At 37.9% G+C, this 21807-nt stretch overlaps 1 protein-coding gene across 2 annotated transcripts in view; it reads left to right on the top strand.

Annotated features, from left to right (window-relative positions):
• The window catches only part of EPS15 (epidermal growth factor receptor pathway substrate 15), a 159825-nt gene that overhangs the window by 59385 nt on the left and 78633 nt on the right, over positions 1-21807 (top strand). For both annotated transcript variants that reach the window (XM_060021824.1, XM_060021833.1), the window contains exons 9-12: positions 4039-4128; positions 5082-5227; positions 6849-7005; positions 11223-11308. In XM_060021824.1, coding sequence (XP_059877807.1) covers positions 4039-4128; positions 5082-5227; positions 6849-7005; positions 11223-11308 — 479 coding nt within the window. The remainder of the gene's footprint in view (positions 1-4038; positions 4129-5081; positions 5228-6848; positions 7006-11222; positions 11309-21807) is intronic.

Here is a 21807-nt window from a genome sequence, read left to right as displayed (position 1 = left end):
GGTACATATGTCAAAACTAAAACCAACATTGGTACATTACTGTTAATTGAACTCTAGGCTTTAAATGCATTTCACCAGTGTTTCCTTTATGTCCCAGGATCCCTTCTAGGCTACCAGACTACATTTAATTGCTATGTCTACTTAGTCTCTCTAGTCTATGATAGTTTCTCAGTGTTGCTTTTTTTTTTTTTTTAATAACTTTGACATTGTCTAGGAGTACTAGCTGGGTATGTCTGATGTTTTTCTCATGATTAGACTGGGGGTATGGGTTTTTGGAAAGAGTATCACAGATGTAGAATATCTTTCTCGTTGCATTTATCAGGGGTGGGGGGTTACATGATATCCACATGCCTTCACTGGTGATGTTAACCTTCATCACTTGGTTAAGGTGGTGTTCGCCAGGTTTCTTCACTATAATTTCCCTCTTATCTTTCTCTACTCTTTGGAGAGGTAGACTCATGCTCCTTTTACCTGGTATTCTGTCTTCCTATCTATCTATTGGTTTTTACATTCTTACTAAGTCTTAAATTTTTCTGTCAGGTTAAGTTCTTAGACTGAAAGTGGTCTAAATTTTTGTCAGTAGCATTTGTTGGATCCTCATTATATGAAGAGTTTTTGGCACTTGGAGATTTATTACACATCTCTCTTTCTCTTTCTCAACATGTTCACATAGCACTGAAATCAACTTTTTACATGTTTGCTGCTTCTGTTGGGTTGTAAAAATGAGAGATCTCGGGGCTTCTCTGGTGGCGCAGTGGTTGAGAATCTGCCTGCTAATGCAGGGAACACGGGTTCGAGCCCTGGTCTGGGAGGATCCCACATGCCCTGGAGCAACTAGGCCCGTGAGGCACAACTACTGAGCCTGCGCGTCTGGAGCCTGTGCTCCGTAACAAGAGAGGCCGTGATAGTGAGAGGCCTGCGCACCGCGATGAAGAGTGGCCCCTGCTTGCCACAACTAGAGAAAGCCCTCGCACAGAAACAAAGACCCAACACAGCAAAAATAAATAAATTAATTAATAAACTCCTACCCCCAACATCTTCTTAAAAAAAAAAAGAGAGAGATCTCTTCACTTCTGTATTTGTAATGCCTAGCACAGTGTCTGCTGGCTAGAAGTTTTGCAGTAAATGTTTTGTTGAACTAAATTGATGAAGGAAACGTGTATTAGTTGGAAAACACAACAAACATCTGATATTTCATCCTAGTTTGCTATTATTAGAAATTGAAACTGGGAGTTCAACTGACTGAGTAGACCAACGAGCAAACAAAACTCCTTAGGAAACTCCTAAAATACTGGTTCTCAAAGCATGGTCTCCTATAAACAACGTCAGCATCACCAGTTAACATATTAGAAATGCAAATTCTCAGGCCGTACCTCAAACCAACTGAATAAGAATCTCTGGGGTTGTGTCAAAAAACCTGTGTTTTTTTTTTTTTTTTTTTTTTTGAGGTACACGGGCCTCTTACTGTTGTGGCCTCTCCCGTTGTGGAGCACAGGCTCCGGATGCGCAGGCTCAGCGGCCATGGCTCACAGGCCCAGCCGTTCCGCAGCATGTGGGATCTTCCCGGACCGGGGCACGAACCCGTGTCCCCTGCATTGGCAGGCGGACTCTCAACCACTGCGCCACCAGGGAAGCCCAAAAAACCTGTGTTTTAACAAGCCCTCCAGGTGATTCTAATGGCCAGAAATTTGAGAAATACTCCCTAAAAGCATAGAGGATGAAAAAAAAAATCAAAGAAAGAGAACAGCTAGTGGTAATTAACTGCAACAGTGAATCTAGTCCCCTCTTTCCCTGCTGTCTCTGTCCATGAGTAAGCTTAGGTTTATTTTTGATGCATTTACCTTGAAATCATCAAAAAGATATATGAAATGCTTCTTAGTTAAGTGTCTGTCTCTAACTGTGCAAATGCATTTGCTAGTACATTTCAGTTTAAGAACTAGTTGCTGGCCAGGTTTCAAGCGTTGTACATCATTTGATTTAGTTGCTGTGTTTGTTTCAGTGACATGCTTTGATTAGGATAAAGTACAATATAATAAGAAATCAAACAAAATCATAATTCAACCGTATACTGTTCACTTTTTCTATTTTATTTGGTGGAAAAGTTTTTTACTTCAGTTTTGTCAGGAAAATTATTTTCAAGGCAACATGAACTTAGTAATATATTTTTTTAACTTTGAAAAACTGTGTTGTCTGTTGGCAGCAGATGACTGACATAGCTTTTTTGCTTCAAGTGTCCACTTTTCCAGGAAATGACTCCCATCTGTAGCAAGAGGAATGCTGACCTTTAATGTGCATGTTAGTCACTTCTTTTAGCTCATTGCCAAGCTAATAATATTACATATATTGTGAATTTGTTTGAAAGTATGAAATAATATTACATATATTGTGAATTTGGTTGAAAGTAGTTTTCTTTCTGGAGTTTCAAGCTTTTGGAAATAGAAAGTTTGTGGGGTTTTTTGTATTTAATAATTAAAAATAATTTTAATAGGTAATACATTCTCGTGGCTCAGAAATCAGTACAATATAAGAAGATATTCAGTGGAAAAAAATGTCAGTCCCATCCTTGCCCTCAACTGCTCCATTTACACCTACTCTATATATTCTTATTTATCCTTCCTTTCTTGTTTATCCTCATAGAATTTCTTAATGAAAACAGATATGAATAATTATTATCCCCTTACCATAAAGGTTACACACTATTATTATACATACACACTGTTCACCGCTATACTTTTTTCATGTTAACATAGTATCTTGGATATCTTTTTTTTTTTTTTTTTTTGCGTTACTGGGGCCTCTCACTGTTGTGGCCTCTCCCGTTGCGGAGCACAGGCTCCGGATGCGCAGGCTCAGCGGCCATGGCTCACGGGCCCAGCCGCTCCGCGGCATGTGGGATTTTCCCAGACCGGGGCACGAACCCGTGTCCCCTGCATCGGCAGGCGGACTCTTAACCACTGCGCCACCAGGGAAGCCCCTTGGATATCTTTTGACACAGAGGGCTCCATGATTCTTTTTCTGGTCAGCTTTATTAAGGACTACTTTACATACAATGGACTGCATTCAATTTAAGTATATAATTTGATGAGTTTTGACAATTGTATATATCTGTGAAGGTACCACCACAGTTAAGATACAGAATATTTCCCATGGATTTGCTTTTTCTTGGGCAGGTGGGGGGTTGGTTTGTTTGATAGTATTTCATTGTATGGGTATACCATAGTTTTTTAAACCAGTCTTTGCTGATGAGCACTTGGGTGCTAATACAAACAATTCTATAATTAAAAACCTATTTCATACAGCATTTCCTATGTAGGCAGGTAGAGGATATCTGAGGATAGACTCCCAGATGTCAGATTTCTGAGCCAAAAGGGAAATAAGTAATTTGGTAGATGTTGCCAGAGTACCATTCAGTAGTCTTGGTACCAGTTTGAGCTCTCACTAGCAATGTACGAGAGTGCCTGTTTGCCCAGTCTAGCTAACAAATTGTGTTATGAAACTTTGGACTTTTGCCATTAGAAGGAAAATGGTATTTTCATATAGTTTTAACTTGCCATTTTCTTGCGAGTGAAAGTGAGCATATTTTTATAAGTTAAAGGATGGGCCATTTGTGATATATACTTTTCTGTAAAGTATCTGTTAATACTCTTAGCCTATTTTCCTACTGGATTTTGTGGTTTTCTTCTGTTAATATCTAAGTATTCTTTATATATTAGGGAAGTTAATTCTTTCTTTGCAAATATTTTTTTCCCCAGGTTGTTTTCTTTTGACATTACAAGACCTTTACTTGAAGGGTGTGTGTCTAAGTTTTTACTGCTTAGGATATCTTCCTAAAAGTTGCTTAGTTTTGATTTACTTTCTTTTCTCCGTCCTTCCTTTCATCTCTCCCTCTTTTCCTCTTTCTTTCCTTCCCAGCCTAATTTCTTAATAAAAGGATTTGAGGCAGCTTGAAGATGCTTTTTTCTTGAGCAATAATCAGTTCGTGGGTGGTTGTTGTTAAATGATTTTAATATATATGACCCTGGTTCATCTGTTTTGAAGGCCATGTTTTTGGTATACTGCGCATTGGAGAAAGAACCTGTGCCAGTGTCCTTGCCTCCAGCCTTGGTGCCACCTTCTAAGAGGAAAACGGTCAGTATATCAGGCTCTGTGCGGTTGATCCCCTCTTCAACATCAGCCAAGGAACCTTATCACTCCTTACCACCTGTAGGCATTTTACCTACCAAAGCACCGTTAAGACAGGTATAGATTTATCAGTGTTAAAGGACTGTTTTTAAAAAACAAAATGCATGGCATTTAACAGTTGATTGCTTGATGAAGATAGAAGGAGCAATCAAAGGGATCAAAAATTCAGAGCTCCCTCTGGTTGAACCTATATAGTGTGATGTCCTAGAGAAGACAATCCTCTCCTGCATTTGGCCTTACTTAGGTCATATGGATGTTTCATTGGCTTTGCCTTGATCTACCTGGAATTAAAGTTGGAGAAAGAAGATGCTCCATGTTAATCTGGCATGCTTGCCCTGGCAAAGTGAATAGATGTTTTGTTTGTTTAATCTCTAGTTAACTCTTGATTCTTTGGGATCAAATTTTCCAATTTGGGGTTGTTCAAGGCCTTTTTTTTCCTACAACCTGCTTCTTGTTAGGTTGAGTAAAGGAAAATAATGACAGAATATGCAGATCAGCCAGTTTGGCTACAGTTAAGAACGGGGAATGAAACTATAAAAAAATGGAGATTTAGAATTATCTGAATCTTTTGTTTATGTAGACTCTCCTAGTTACGCATCTTAATGTGGTCATTCATAAGTCAAGAGTTAACTGTGCTTGAATTTACTCATTACTTAAAAAAAAGTAAAATGGACATCTTTAAGTACAGTCCCTATAGCTAACCTGTATTTTTATTCTGTAATTTTCTCTTCATCACAGCATTTCAATTGGGGTGTGATGGAAGTGACACACTGTTGCTATAGTTAGTGGGGTAGAATTGCACAGAATTTGTGAAAGTTACTGTCATGGGCTGAAAGAGGGACACTTCAAAGTTTGTTTCATTTTGGTGGAAATACTATATATATATTTTTTTCCTGTAGTGGGTTGTATCCCCTGCAGAAAAAGCTAAATATGATGAAATCTTCTTGAAAACTGATAAAGATATGGATGGATTTGTGTCTGGATTGGAAGTCCGTGAAATCTTCCTGAAGACAGGTTTACCTTCTGCCTTACTAGCCCATATTTGGTAAGACTTAATATTTAAGTGATTTAAAAAACAAATATGGTTTTGTATCAACTCTAGTTTTGTAGATTCTTATTTTTAGGCATTTGTAAGTAGGACAGTTTTTGTTTAGAATTCTTTGTAGAGAAAAATTTAAGTCTGATGATTTCTTCTGGATAGTGGACAAAAGCTTGAGAATGGGTTACCTATAGTTTTATTAGATTGACAGTGTCAGTTAATGGTTACTAGAATGTTAAAATCCAGCATTGGTTTATATCAGCTAATTAAACTTCAGTTTTTAAGAGAGAATCCAAAATTCTGAAATTTAAACAATATAAAACAAATCCAGAATCTTCAAGGTATACTTGTATAATTCTTTCTATAGGGTATATGTATACTTTTATACCTTTACGTGGGAACTATACTATACACTTGGTCCTTAAAAAATGACAAACTTTAGTGTCTCTAATGAATTTCACATTAAATGAGATAATATAATGAAAATGCTTTTTATAGTGTTTCTGCTGCCAATCCACCTGACTATACTGAGATTAGTTATCATGAGGTTTTCAAGGGGCAGCAAACATCAGAAGTGAAACCATATAGTTGCAAAGAGGAACTTAGAAAAGAACAAAGGACAGCAGATCTGCTTTAAAAGGAACAAGAACCCAAGGCTGGGAAAGATTAAATATATGTAGCTAGTGATAGCTGCCACTTTCAAGTGCCTAGGCTAGGCACTATGCTGAATAAATGGCAGCTGTCATGGGTTTGCCATTATGCCCAGACTTTTTATGTACTTTGTCTTTAATTCTCACAGTAACCTTGCAAGATAGGTGTAATCTCCACTTTATAGATGAAGAAACTAAGGCTTGGAGAGGTTAAAAAATATGGCCAATGTCACAAGAAGAAATAAGTAGAAAAGCTGGAATGTCAGGTTTCTTTGACACCATAGCCCATAGTCTTTTAATCAGGCCACATTGGTTTTCAATGAATCAAACAGATCAGGACTTTAGAAAGCTGACCTTAAGAACAAAAGGCGGGGGAGGGGGGGAAGCAAATAGAATAAAACATTTGCTGTTTCTCTTCAAGTGATTTTTGTAAAGGTTTCCAGATTGCTGCCTTCTCTCCACACGTGATCTCCATTTGCAGCTGTTAGTTTTCTTTGACGGTGATCCTGACATCCTCCTACTTCAAAAATTGTAGGAAACAAGCCGACATGGAGTATTTTGCTTGTTTTAGAATCATTCTAATGCCACTAACGAACCAAATTTGTTGAAACTTAGGTTTCATTTTTAACATGTTTTAATGTTGAAAATGTTGGGAGTAGAGAATGTTGGAATTCTTTGGCCCACCACAGCTTTTACTCCGTAGCGGTTCTGGAAATTGGTAAGAAAGCACAGAGCAAACCCAAATTAGAGGACCCTGCTCAGCACCAAGGTGAACAGTCTCTTTTTCTTACCATTTTAGCCAATAACTCTCTTCTAACATTTTAGTGAGTTTTTGGCTAGCCATAAGTTGGTATGACTTTATTTTTTAATTCAACTGGTGATTATTTCAAAGCTACATAGTCATATTAATTTTCCCCTGGATTTTTAGAATGGTAATTGTGACATTTACATACTGTTCTTTTTGTTTATTTGTACAGGGCATTATGTGACACAAAGGACTGTGGGAAGCTTTCAAAAGATCAGTTTGCCTTGGCTTTTCACTTAATCAATCAAAAGTTAATAAAGGGCATCGATCCTCCTCACATTCTTACTCCTGAGATGATTCCACCATCAGATAGGGCCACTTTACAAAAGGTAAGACAACTTAAGAGAAAACCTTAATGCATTAACAGAAAAGAACAAATGCTATGCCAGGTGACAGATCGATTTGTATGGAATAGTGGAGAAAATGTATCTGGCTAGAAACAGAGCAGTATACTGTTTACGGTTTAATTTGTGCCTATAAATATGTTGGAATACCTTGTATGATATCCTTGGGCTACAGCTCATTTATCCCACCATTCATTACACATATGACAACCATACTTTCCAGTCTTAAAACTGGAAAATGTGGTCTTGTTTTTCCCCCGTGGATATGTAAATTAATTTTTATGAATAGAGTGTAAATTTTAAATGAAACCTATAAGAATTAAATTACTGCATTTCATTTGATAATTCACTCTTGGAGAAAACAATACAGATTTGAAAACAAAATCTAGGAGATTATGATTGCTTTTTGTCAATTTTACATTAAAAAAAAGAAAAGAAAAACTTGTTGAGGAAAAGTCTGTGTGGTTTTCACCATATAGATGACCCTCTATTCCTGAGCATACAACCGAATTTCATATCTGAACAGCTAGAAACAGGTTTTAGCTACTTTTGGTTCTGGCCAGCAGTGGGAATTTTCAAAACTACATGTTTCAGTAATGCTGTACCTTGATTTTTCTCTTCTCATCTAGAAACCCTTCCTAATATTGTGGTTTATAATATCTTGGCCTTATAATAGAGCTTTAAAAGGACTTGCATGCTCTAGTGGCTGTTTGCCGTCCATACTTTGTGTCTTTAAGTATCTTGTGACCTACAAAGTAACCATGGATGTGGTGATTCTTCAGAGTTACCTATATAGGAGTTGTCACATATTTGGTATCAGGAGAGTTCTCTTTAAAATGTCAGTAGAATGTCTTGCATTAATTTTGTCACATAGGTTAAAAAAATCCCATTTTAACAAATCTAGTAACAGTCAAAATTGGATTTTTTTCCTAAGTCAACTAAATGGAAATTTATAGCCACTAAATATAGAAGTTACATATAAGAGTTTTTATTCTTATTTTCACATTAAGTAACTACTTGATTTTATCTGCTTTGTGAGTGTTTTGGGGGGAGCATTTTGTGAATTTCTGAGATTTCTTTTGATGTAGAACATGGGTTCCCTAAGTTGTAGAGAAGGCTAAAAGTGATGCCACCCAGAAAGATAAAGGTTACAAATTTGTATTTATGCCCCCTGCTCAGTTATGGAACACTGTGTTGTTTCATCTTCTTTCACATATGTAGACTGCTTTTTTTCCTTGCTGCCTTCATTTTATACCCACTGAGTCTCCCACCAACACAAAATACACATACAGCAGAACTTTCTGAAGCAAATTGTTTGTTCATTGAAGTCTCTGTAACATTAGTAGGCACTTTGAGTTGCATCTGCTATACAGAATTTTCAATTAAGTAGATTTACTGAAGTCCATTCACTAGAGCATAGATACTTTTGTCCATGTCAGATATCAGTATTATTCATTAAAATGGGATTTTATCACTGTTGTCCTATCTATAAACCAAAAATTTTAACCTTAAAAATTAAAATTTGCATTTGTTTTGTCTTTCAAATAATCTCTTTTCTCTTTATAATCTAATTTTTTTAGAACTGCATTTTTTTTGCAGCTTTGACTAATCCTTTTTTGAATGTTGCTTTCCTTTCTGTGTTTTTTCTAGTTTGGACTATTTTTTCCATTCTGCAGCACTCTGCTTTTCGCCTTTCTTGTACTGTCAGTTTCTTAACTCTACTCTCTCAAGGTTAGAGCTTTACTTTATGCCTTTTTTAGCATTACGGTTTTTGGTTTACAAGATAACATTTTGAAATTAGAGGTTGTTTATGCCTCAAAGTTAATGCAGAGAAAATACCTAAACAGCATGCTTTTGTCACATGTCTGTCACTTGGTCCTTGTGTGCATTTTAACTTGCCTTCCCTAAGCTCTCTGATCCACTTAAAATCACCGAAGTGGAATTTTTGTGTAATACACAAAATAGGGTGAGAGAAAATATTTTGCAAGAAGGGGACATGGTACATTTTTCTTCATATGCCCTTCTTATACTTTATATACTGTTAGCCGAACTTTTTCTTTGCTTCCTGATTGCATGTTATTTTATTGCTCTAGAACAGGAGTTTAATTTTTGTGTCAGCAATTGAGAGTGACACAAGTACACTTATCAATACCAACTAAGTACACTAATCTTCATTCTGGAGTCATCTATGGTATTACCATATAACTTGTTTGAAATTAAACTTATTTGTCTCACTCTTCTTATTTGATGATATTTTTAATAGGGAAAGACTGTCAAATGTGAGTCACTTTTTTTGAGTTAGAGTGACAGAACAGGTATGGGAGTCCTGAGTTTCTTGGTTTGCTTGCACCTCTGATAGCAAATTTCTTAGTAGCACTTATGGGATGTAAGTTACTCTTGGTGATAAAAGTGAGACTAAGTGCTAATTTTTCATTTTGTTCGCCTTTCAAATTGTCTGGCCAGGCTTAATTAGCTCATAAGTCAAGTTTGGGCAGAGTTAAAATCCTAGTAAATACTTGTCACATTCAGAAACCCACTTTAAAATTTCTGACTTTTTAGAATGATAAGGGTCTCTGTGTCAGTGAAACACATAATAGTAAAACATAGTAAGAGGCATATTTGGTACAAATCTGTAATTAATATAAAATTGAGAATAGCGTTAATTGAATCCTAACGGATGAGTTTTGGTATTGATAGTCAAAACAAAACAAAACAAAACATATGAGGACGGTTATGCAGTACAGCATAAAGAAATATAGAAGGAATTATTTGCCACATTTTATTGATGTACCTGTTTATCAAGTTGGCTTTTAGGGTAATGGTTTCGTTTACCTAAATGATCTTAATATGCAGGTGCCAAGGGGCATAATGTGAAATAGCACTTGAATTTGATTAGAAGTCTCCTGATCAATATCGCCTATTAGCTAGCTGGGTTCAACTTTAAGCAAGTCATTTAATATGTTTCTTTAGCTCTAAAATGGGGTTAATAATAATATCTGCCCTACCTACAGACCAGTTTTCAGATTAGTACTTAGTAAATTTGTAAACCATTATATAAATGTGAGCAGATAGGTTACTGTGAACTTTTAGGTTTCTTCTTCTGTTGTGCAAGTTGGTGACATACCTTAAGTTCACAGCAACATAAGTATAATACTAAGTTTTATGTTCTGCTAATAAGGTCCTCAATATATCTTAGTTTTACATGTTTAGGCCTCAGTTTTAACATTTCCTAATGATGATCATCCTGTTATTTGTCAGTTTGGTTGTAGCATTGGGTGTAGGTCAGGTGTTTGAAGGAACAGTTATCTTTTTGCCTTGACTTCAGCCAGCTATATAAGGCATCAAAAATGGTTCACAAAGGGGACTGAGCCAGGGTGGGAAGCAAGTCATTGGGAGCCTTTCCAACTTTCAAGAGCATATTCTGTTGAGGAAGTTAAGTATAATAATAGCTTACATTTATAAAATATCATAAAGTTTGTAGAGGGACTTCATATGCAATATTTATTTAATTTTTAAAGAGGGCAGGGCAGAGATTATTTCCCTGTTTTGCAGTGAAGATCATGCAGCTAGTAAAACAGCAGAGCCCAGAATAAACCCAGCTAGGTTTTCTAAATACAAATACCATTCAGAGACTAATTTTGATACCTCCATTATTGAAAGAAAACAATATGTAAAGGATGTCATATAAGACAGTTTCATGTATGGTGATATTAATATTTACTATGGAACATGCTGAGCGGTTGGTTTTACTTTAAATAGACACTGAAAGTATTTAATAAAAGTAAATACTTCTTGAATTAAATAAAATCAACCACCATTTACTTAATACAAATACAAATAAATCACAATTCACCTCCCCAAGAAATTTATGCTTCAGTGGAGGAATTAGTTTATAAATCTGATATCTGCTTTACTGCAACATTCTAGACAGGCTAAGATCACACGACGAAGACATTGGGATCTCAAGTGGTGGTATATATTACAGAACAACAGGTTTTAGAGAGTTTAAGGGAAAATGTCTTAGTATATAACTGCCTGTGTGTGTGTGTAAAATTGCACTAGATAGGGTTTTCTTAAGTGAATTAAAAGTGTTAGTAATACCATAAATTATGTATCCATATAGTGCTTTTAAACATTTTTAATGCTTTGCCGCATGGAATTTTATAGTAATAATGTTATAATTGTGAACTCTTTGTTTTTAGAACATCATAGGATCAAGTCCTGTCGCAGATTTCTCTGCTATTAAGGAGCTAGATACCCTTAACAATGAAATAGTTGACCTACAGAGGTATGTAAAGTAAAATTATACCTGATTATATAAATACATCCACACACTCTGTTTCTAATGTATATCTTGGGTAAGTACTACTTTATTTGGTTAAGTACTATGGTTCTTAAAATGGGAATCGGTGTACCTTATTAAATCTAAGGCAAATAGAAAGCCCAGAGATAAACCCATGCATATATAGTCACCTAATTTATGACACAGGAAGCAAGAACATACAATGGAGAAAAGACAGCCTCTTCAGTAAATGGTGCTGGGAAAACTGGACAGCTACATGTAAAAGAATGAAATTAGAACACTACCTAACACCATACACAAAAATAAAATCCAAATGGATTAAAGACCTAAATGTAAGACCAGACACTATAAAACTCATAGAGGAAAACATAGGAAAAACTCTCTGACATAAACCACAGCAAGATCTTTTTTGACCCACCTCTTAGAGTAATGAAAATAAAAACAAAAATAAACAAATGGGACCTAATGAAACTTAAAAGCTTTTGCACAGCAAAGGAAACCATAAACAAGATGAAAAGACAACCCTCAGAATGGGAGAAAATATTTGCAAACGAAGCAGCAGACAAAGGATTAATTTCTGATATATACAAACAGCTCATGGAGCTCAATATCAAAGAAACAAACAGTACAGTTAAAAAATGGGCAGAAGACCTAAATAGGCATTTCACCGAAGAAGACATACAGATGGCCAAGAGGCACATGAAAAGATGCTCAGCATCACTAATTATTAGAGAAATGCACATAAAAACTACAATGAGGTATCACCTCACACTAGTCAGAATGGCCATTATCAAAAAATCTAGAAACAGTAAATGCTGGAAAGGGTGTGGAGAAAAGGGAACCCTCCTGCACTATTGGTAGGAATGTAAATTGATACAACCACTATGGAGAACAGTACAGAGGTTCCTTAAAAAACTAAAAATAGAACTACCATATGACCCAACAATCCCGCTACTGGGCATATACCCTGAGAAAACCATAATTCTAAAAGAGACATGTACCACAATGTTTACTGCAGCACAGTTTACAATAGCCAGGACATGGAAACAACCTAAATGTCCATCGACAGATGAATCGATAAAGAAGATGTGGCACATGTATACAATGGAATATTACTCAGCCATAAAGCGGAACAAAATTGAGTTATTTGTAGGGAGGTGGATGGACCTAGAGTCTGTCATACAAAGTGAAGTAAGTCAGAAAGAGAAAAACAAATACTGTATGCTAACACATATATGGAATCTAAAAAAAAAAAAAGGGTTCTGAAGAACTTACCAGCAGTACAGGAATAAAGATGCAGACATAGAGAATGTACTTGAGGACACAGGGAGGGGGAAGGGTAAGCTGGGACGAAGTGAGAGAGTGGCATGGGCACGGACATATATACACTACTAAATGTAAAATAGATAGCTAGTGGGAAGCAGCCACAGGGAGATCAGCTCGGTGCATTGTGACCACCTAGAGGTGTGGGATAGGGAGGGTAGGAGGGAGACACAAGAGGGAGGAGATATGGGAATATATGTATATGTATGGCTGATTCACTTTGTTATAAAGCACAAACTAACACACCATTGTAAAGCAATTATTCTCCAATAATGTGTTTAAAAAAAGTAATAAATCTAAGGCAACCTTTAACTGCAGGATGCACTATTATGTAGCACTGAAAAAAGAAAAAACCACTGCCAAATAAACAATGGCATTCCAACAACTATAAGGTACTATTTGATTTTGGACAGTGAAATAGGTATCAGTATATCTTGGAATGAATGGAGTACAGTTTTTTTTTTGAAGTTTTTTAAAAATTTATTTTTGTTGAAGTATAGTTGATTTACAATGTTGTGTTAGTTTCAGGTGTACAGCAAAGTGGTTCAGTTATACATATATATACCTATTCTTTTTCAGATTCTTTTCCCTTATAGGTTATTACAAAATATTGAGTGTAGTTCCCTGTGGTATATAGTAGGTGCTTGTTGGTTATCTATTTTATATAGAGTAGTGTGTATATGTTAGTCCCAAACTCCTAATTTGCCCCTCCCTTTCCCCTGAAATACAGTTTTCCTCCAACTTCAGGCACTTGAATAACAATAGGAAAAAATTATTATTTAATACATTGTATGGAAGGTATGTTAAATGCAGACACCATGCCAAGAGCTTTCATAACTTGTTATCTCATTTGATCCTCACAAAAACCTTGTAACTTGAGATAGATATTACTGTTCTGTTTTATAGGTACGGAGTTAAGATGCTTTGAGAGGTTATTTTACCCAAAGTCATACAAACCTGTAAGCAATAGAACTAATACCTAATCTCAGGACTGCTTGATTTGGAGTTTCTTTTTTATACTCACGTACTGTGTAGAAACAGGCTTGAATACAATTAGATTTGAATCTAAATACAGCAGGTCCTATTGGTATTTCCTAATTCCCTTGTTCCCTAGAAACTTTTTATAGTAATACTCATTGTAAAAATGACCTCCTAAAATTACTTTTTAAAAAGTGAGACCATTTTTCCATCTACAGGGCATTGGATTTAAATATCATTTTACTTACACAAACATCTTTTTTTAACCTTCACAACACTTTAAAGCAGATAATGGCTGATACTTTATTTTGTTGATGATACTGAGACATAAGGGGATTAAATGATTTAGCTGGGTTATATGGCAAGAACTTGGGAAAGATCTTTCCTCATCCATGAGACTACATTGAGATTATTGTAGAGAAACTTAATTATGATTTTTTTCAGTTGCAAGAAAGAACTCAACCCAGACTAAGTGAGAGTGAATTTATTTACTTGTGAAACTAAGACCTCCTAGGGGTAGGGATGACTTAAAGCATAGCTTCGTACTGGAGATCAAATGACATAATCAGTTCTCTTGCTCTCTCCATTTCTTGTTTCCACTTCCACTGCATGGTTCCATTCTCAGATAGGCTTTCCTGTTATGTTGTCAAGGGGGTTATTGCACATCTGAGTCTCATGTACCTATTATTTCAGATCTAGTGGAGTTACTCTCTTGTGGCGGTTCCTGAACAAATCCTAAAATTCAATCTGATTGGACTGGTTTAGGGTCCTACCTACTGAAACAGTCAGTGGCCAAGGTTGTATTGTTTGCTGATTTGTCATGAGCTCTGTCCTGGGTTGCAGGGTTGGGGTGGGGGCGGCTAGTTTGCCACCGAGACCACATGGAGGAGGGGGTATCCCCACATGAAAATTCTGCCAGAAGGAGGAATGAATTCTGAGACTAAATGTCTATAGAAAGCAGTATAGCTTCAAATCCACAGTAATTTCAGTGATCGCCCTTAGTATCATCTGCCAATTTGAACAGTATGTCTTGACATTCTGTAACCTTAGTCTGGGCACCTTTTTAAACGGGATTGTTTAGTTTTGACTTATCTGCCTTCTACTGAATTCTACCAAAGTCTATTTCCAGCTCAAAAATTGGCCTTTGCCTATTACATGAAGCTTTTAGTATTGGAATCAAAAAACAAACAAACGAAAACAAACCCTTGGAGATTACATAATCCAATTTCTTTTTTACTCGTGGGGGAAAAAATCAAAGTCATACATCAGGTCAGCAAAAGTGCTGGCTGGCACCCAAACCTGGTTGTATAGTTCTAGTTCTACATTTTTTTCTATTATATAAGACAGCTTTTCATTAAGATTTAGAACATTTTTACTTTGGTTTGAAAAAAAAGTAAATATTTGATTACTCAGTCTATAATGGTGTATAGACTTCATTTCATATGGTCTATAATGGTCCATTAGCATTTTTGCTTGCCTTATGAGAAATGTGCATTTAATAGTAGCTAGATTTGGGGCTTCCCTGGTGCCGCAGTGGTTGAGAATCTGCCTGCCAATGCAGGGGACACGGGTTCGAGCCCTGGTCTGGGAGGATCCCACATGCCCCGGAGCAACTAGGCCCGTGAGCCACAACTACTGAGCCTGCGCATCTGGAGCCTGTGCTCCGCAACAAGAGAGGCCGCGATAGTGAGAGGCCCGCGCACCACGATGAAGAGTGGCCCCCGCTCGCCGCAACTAGAGAAAAATCCTTGCACAGAAACAAGGACCCAACACAGCCAAAAATAAATAAATAAATTAATTAATTAAAAAAATAGTATCTAGATTTGAAAATACTTGTCATCTGTGCCTCTCAAGCCTATGAAAATAGACACATACCCCAGTATTCTAGGGCTTGTTTGATTTCAACAGTAGTTATTTTACTCATGAAATGTTTTTGTAATGAGTTTTAATAGGAAGTAGAGCATCGTACATAAAATGTTCTTGCTGATACAAACACTTGTAATACAATAAGTCCCCTACATACGAACCTTCAAGTTGCGAACTTTCAAAGATGTGAACATGTCTTCACATGTCCAGTCGCATAAGTTAGTTCACATGTCTGGTGTACATTGACACGTGTGTGCATCCTCTACAAGTGGTTGTGCTTTTGTGTACTTTATAGTACTTATAGAGTACAGTAGTACAGTATCTTTACTTCAAGCCCAGGATGTCTGGAAGCAAGTGTAAAAGCAGCAGTGATGTAGCTGGTACTGCCAACAGCCCCTGTATTCCAGCTGTTGTACTACTGTACTTTTCAAGGTACTGTACTGTAAGATTAAAAATGTTTTATTTTTCGTGTTTTTTTTGTTTTTTATGTATTATTTGTGTGAAAAGTATTATAAACTTGTTATAGTACAGTACTGTATAACCGATTGTGTTAGTTGGGTACCTAGGCTAACTTTGTTGGTCTTACGAACAAATTGGACTTTAATGTATGTGCTCTCGGAATGGAACTTGTTCGTATGTAAGGGACTTACTGTATTAGTTACATTTTGATAAACTGAGCTTTCACTAACTTCTAGTTACCATAATGTTAAGTTGTACTAGTGGCAGTCTTATATAGTGAATTACAGCTAAACACATAAAAAAAAATCTAACATTTTGTGACTGTCTTATTAAGAAAATCATAGTGCTTCAAAACCTTATTAAGTTTTAAATTGTAGTCACATTTTATAAATGTGTAATACGTTTATACTTGACACTTGTGAAAATATTTTCCCTAGGCTTTTATTTTAGGTCAAATCTACAGTGTAGGCAAACCTCCATCATCTGTCAACTTCAGTAATGTCATAATAAGGCTCATCTACCCATGCTAAAATTATGGTTGTTAAAATTCAGTTTTGTAAATGGTTGTATTAAGTCACTACCACCAAGTCTATAACACATTACGTTATAAACCTTGGCTTTTGTTACTGTGAATGACTATTTTTTCTGTGCAATGGTATTACTCTTTAGCCTTTAAGTCTTTTATTAATATATCAGGCAGTGACGTGTGTAACTACAAAATAGGAAAAAAGAATTTAAACAGATTTTATTTGTGGCTTTTACTAAATTGTCATCTGACAGAAGATTAGCTCCTTCTTATTTGTTTGGTTTTCAGATGAAGATATTTAATTTTAGTCCAGGGATCAAACCTGCAAATAAACGATGCATATAATATGGTACTGTAATGAGAATGTAATGAATATGGTGCTTTACAAGATTTGCTTTTTCCCCCTCAGTGATGGTTATAATACATACTCATAAAAATTTGGAAAACACAGAAAAGCATAATGAAGAAAGGAATGTTTATTTTATTTTATTTACTTATTTACTTTTGGCTGCGTTGGGTCTTCGTTGCTGCACGCGGGCTTTCTCTAGCTGCGGCAAGCAGGGGCTACTCTTCGTTGTGGTGTGCGGGCTCTAAGCTCACAGGCTTCAGTAGTTGTGACATGCGGGCTTAGTAGTTGTGGCTCACGGGCTCTAGAGCACAGGCTCAGTAGTTGTGGAGCGCAGGCTTAGTTGCTCCGTGGCATGTGGGCTCTTCCCGGACCAGGGCTTGAACCTGTGTCCCCTGCATTGGCAGGTGGATTCTTAACCACTCTGCCACCAGGGAAGCCCCAGGAATGTTTCTTAGAATAATAATTTGTTCTGAGCGTTGAAAATCAATGGAGATATAAAAAACTATATATAACCTCAAGAGTTGGTTGGGTAAAGAATGTTCTTTGTTATCAGTCAGAAAATGAGATGTTTTCTTCCCTAGTTCACCAAATTGTTTCTAGTTGAAAATATAGGACATTGGGAGCTTGAGGCAGGATGACTTTCTGTCATTTGTCTCTTTAAATTTTTTATATGATTCCTTCAACATTTGTTATATAGGGATTTAATTATATAGATCAGATTAAATTAGTATAATATTTTTAACTTAAGGGAAAGCAGTGGTTTTAAAATAATCTTATCAAATACCTGGATCTCTCACCTGAGCTGAACACCTATATTTTTCATTGCCCAACTAGTGTTTTCATCTGAATGTTCAGTAGGACCTGACTTCCTAATTTTCCCCTGACCACTGTCCTTGTCTCTTTTATTTCCCTTTCTCAGTGACATCACCATTTATTGTCACTCAAGCTAGAAACCTGAGATTTTTCTTCTCATTTTTATTCTTCTGTTTTTGAGATGCTTCTTGAAATCATTCCTAGCTCTTCATCTCCTTTGCCTGATCAACTCCTCATCCTTCAGATCTCACCTTAGATGTTATTTCCTCTGGAAGCCTTCCCCTTCCCAACCCTCATACCTATCAAATCTTATTTAAGAGCCTATCTTACATAGTTTTTAAAATTTACACTTGTCATAGCATAATTGTCTGTTTTATTTGGATATCTCACTAGACTATGTACTTCTTAATCATAGGGACTATTTGCTTGCTCACTGTTAATCCCTACTGCTTAGCTTATGTAATAGATACAATATATATAGCTTACATAATAGATATATAAAGAAAATAATTTGTTCAGTGTTGTTGAAATCTGTCCTGTCCTTTCTGCTTTTTCTGTCTAGTTTTAGCCCTTACCTCAGTTCACTTTCCTGAGTATGGCGTAAAATCTCTTCCTTTGCGGTGCTCTCTTGGCATCCTGACCATTCTTCTGTCTTAGCTACTTCCCACAATAAAGTAGGATCATCTCCCACTTTGATAATGTAAAGCAGCAGTCCCCAGCCTTTTTGGCACCAGGGACCGGGTTTTGTGGAAGACAGTTTTTCCATGGACCCAGGGTGGGGGGTTAGGGGGGATGGTTTTGGAATGATTCAAGTGCATTACATTTATTGTGTACTTTATTTCTATTATTATTACATTATAATATGTAAGGAAATAATTATACAACTCAACATAATGCAGAATCAGTGAGATCTCTGAGCTCGTTTTCCTGCAACTAGATGGTCCCATCTAGGGGTGACGGGAGACAGTGACACCCGATGTGTGTTGCTTATGTCCAGTCTACTCCGTAATCTCGTTTTGGCTGCTGTCACTGCAGAAAACCCTGCTTCACAAAGATAGGGTGTTGGAAATGGAAGCAGCCTTTTCAGTGCTTTTTGTGGCAATCTCAGGATATTCCGCCTTAGCTTTCATCCAGAACATATGGAGATTTGAAGTTGTCTCAAACATACTTTTAAGGCTACCGTCATTTGTGATCTCAACCAGTTGATCCTCTTCTAGCACGGACAAAGTCGATTCACCTGGTTTATTCACAAATGGGTTGCAGATCCATTCCTTCCCAGTTTGGGGGTCTTTTGTGGTTGGGAAGTAATGCTCAAACTCTTTTGAAAGCTGAGATAGGTGATCACGCACCAGCTGGGAGAAAGAAGGCCCTGGCTCAGTCTCTTTCAAAATCTCTGCCAATGTTTGAAACATGTCAAAAATCCCAGTGTTCACTTGTCGCCCCCATAATTCAAGTTTGGCTTTGAATGTAGCCTCTTTTTCTGCCAACTTGAACACAGTTGTTGTTCTCCCCTGAAGTGACAGATTGAGTTTGTTGAGCAGGTTGAGTATGTCACACGTAAGCAAGTTTTGTGATCCATTCTGTGGCACTGAAATGTGCTTCCAGTGGTGACTGTTTTTCTAAAAGAAATCTCTGGAGCAGCTCTCTATAACTCAAAAGCTCTGGCCAGTGATCTGCCTTTAGAAAGCCATCTCACTTCTGTGTATAAGAGAAGACGTGTGTGCTCTGCGTCCATCTTGCAGAGCTGTGCGAACAAACGTGAGTTAAGGGCATGTACTTTACTTTGGTTGATAATTTTAATGATATCCTGCAAAACACTGTTAAGCTCAGGTGACATTTTTCTGCTACCCAGTGTTTCTCTATGGATGACAGAGTGCGTAGACTCACCTTCAGAAACGACCTCTTTGACCCGAGTAGTGAAACCAGAAGGCCGTCCAGTCATGGCAGCCGCTCTGCCCATGCATATACTGACACAAAATGACCCATTCAGTTCTCCTGATAAGTAATCATTCAAAGACTTGAATAGTTCTGCAGCTGTGGTGTTGGTTGGCAACAAAAGTGTACATAACGTATCCTCATGTGCATCCTCCTGAAAAATATATCACACAAAAACAAGCATTGTTGCCTTGTTGTCAACATCGGTAGACTCGTCAATCTGGATTGTGTACCACAGTGACTCATTAATCCTCTCTAACGATTGTGCCTTAATATCCTCTGGTATTTCATCAGTTCGTCTAGTTAGGGTGCTAGCTGAAAGAGGAACACGTGCCACCTTTTGAACTGCAGCCTCTCCGAAAAGTTCATGACAAATGTCCTTAGCAGCAGGCAGGATCAACTCTTCACCAATAGTAAAGGGCTTCTTAGCTTTAGCAATGCAGTTAGCCACTAAGAACGATGCTGTCAGTGCAGACACATTTGATGAAGTGGTGGCCTTCAATAATTGCTTCTGTTTTTTGTGTTCACATTTTTTCCTTTTGAAAAACTCCAAAGGCTTGTTTTTTAATACAGGGTGCTTGTTCTCCATGTGGCAAAGCAGTTTTGAAGGTTTCATGGCTGCGTTGGATAATCGGTTGCCACATATTATACAAAGTGGGCTTGGAGAATGTCAATCACCTGTTGCAGTGAACCCGTAATTTAAGTAGGATTCTTGGTGTTTTCTTTTAAATACAGTTTTCTTTTTGTTGGTAGTCTTAGAGTTTTCTGCTGTTTCATCATTGGGCCTTTCCCCCTTTTCAAAGAAGCTCTCTAGTGACATTTGTTTTTTACTCATTTTGGCTAGGGTTAGCTTGTGGGCTTACCACAACTGTGACCGAGACAAGTGTGCAGTGCGGGAAAGAGGTGCAGATGGAAGGAAGTGGTAAATAAAATATTGGGCGGGGGGCTTCCCTGGTGGCGCAGTGGTTGAGAGTCCGCCTGCCGATGCAGGGGACACGGGTTCGTGCCCTGGTCCGGGAAGATCCCACATGCCGCGGAGCGGCTGGGCCCGTGAGCCATGGCCGCTGAGCCTGCGCGTCCGGAGCCTGTGCTCCGCAACGGGAGAGGCCACAACAGTGAGAGGCCCACATACCGCAAAAAAAAAAAAATAAATAAATAAATAAATAATGGGCGGGCCACGTGCGGACTAAAATCAGTGTCAGATTCTGACTTAAAACCTGCTACCACATGAAGCTTAATTGTCAGTTCCCCCTCACTGATACGGGTTTTTTTTTTTTTGTTTTTTTGTTTTTTGTGGTGTGCGGGCTTCTCACTGTTGTGGCCTCTCCCGTTGCGGAGCACAGGCAGGCTCCGGACGCACGGGCTTAGCGGCCATGGCTCACGGGCCCAGCCGCTCCACGGCATATGGGACCTTCCCGGACCGGGGCATGAACCCGCGTCCCCTGCATCAGCAGGCGGACTCTCAACCACTGCGCCACCAGGGAAGCCCCACTGATAGGGTTTTGATATGAGTCTTCAAACGATTTATTATGGTCTCTGTGCAGTCAGACCCTCTGCTAATGATAATCTGTATTTGCAGCCGCTCCCCAGTGCTAGCATCACCACCTCAGCTCCACCTCAGATCATCAGGCATTAGATTCTCATAAGGAGCGTGCAACCTAGATCCCTCACATGCGCAGTTCACAGTAGGGTTTGCGCTCCTATGAGATCGTAACGCAGCCGCTGATCTGACAGGAGGCGGAGCTCAGGCGGTAATGCAAGCGATGGGGAGCAGCTGGAAATACAGATGAAGGTTCACTGGCTTGCCTGCCGCTCACCTCCTGCTGTGCAGCCTGTTTCCTAACAGGCTACAGACCAGTACCAGTCCGTGGCCTGGGGGCTGGGGACCCTTGCTGCAAAGCTCCTAGAACAGATACCATGTGTTTGCTCTTGTACTCTCTCTCAGTGTTCAGCATAGTGCTCTGATCGACCATTTCAGTTTCATTCCTCCTCTCTAGCCATATGGTGGGTGGGCTTATTACCTCTCAGCTCAACGTGCCACCAGTTTTTATTCTTCTGTGCCTCTGATCCTACTCTTCCCCTTTGCCTGAGCACACCTTTTACCTTGTAAAGTTTTATTCCTGCTTTAAGGCCCAGCTTAAATATCATCTCCTTTGTCAAACCTTCCCTGAAACCTTGATTGCTAGTTCCTCTTTCCTTTCTACTTACAGTCTTTATTCCTTTATAATAGTACTC

The sequence above is a fragment of the Delphinus delphis genome, chromosome 1 (genome assembly GCF_949987515.2).
Source record: "Delphinus delphis chromosome 1, mDelDel1.2, whole genome shotgun sequence".
NCBI lineage: Eukaryota > Metazoa > Chordata > Mammalia > Artiodactyla > Delphinidae > Delphinus > Delphinus delphis.
The sequence above is the reverse complement of the archived record's forward strand: the minus strand, read 5'-3'. Positions and strand labels throughout refer to the sequence as shown.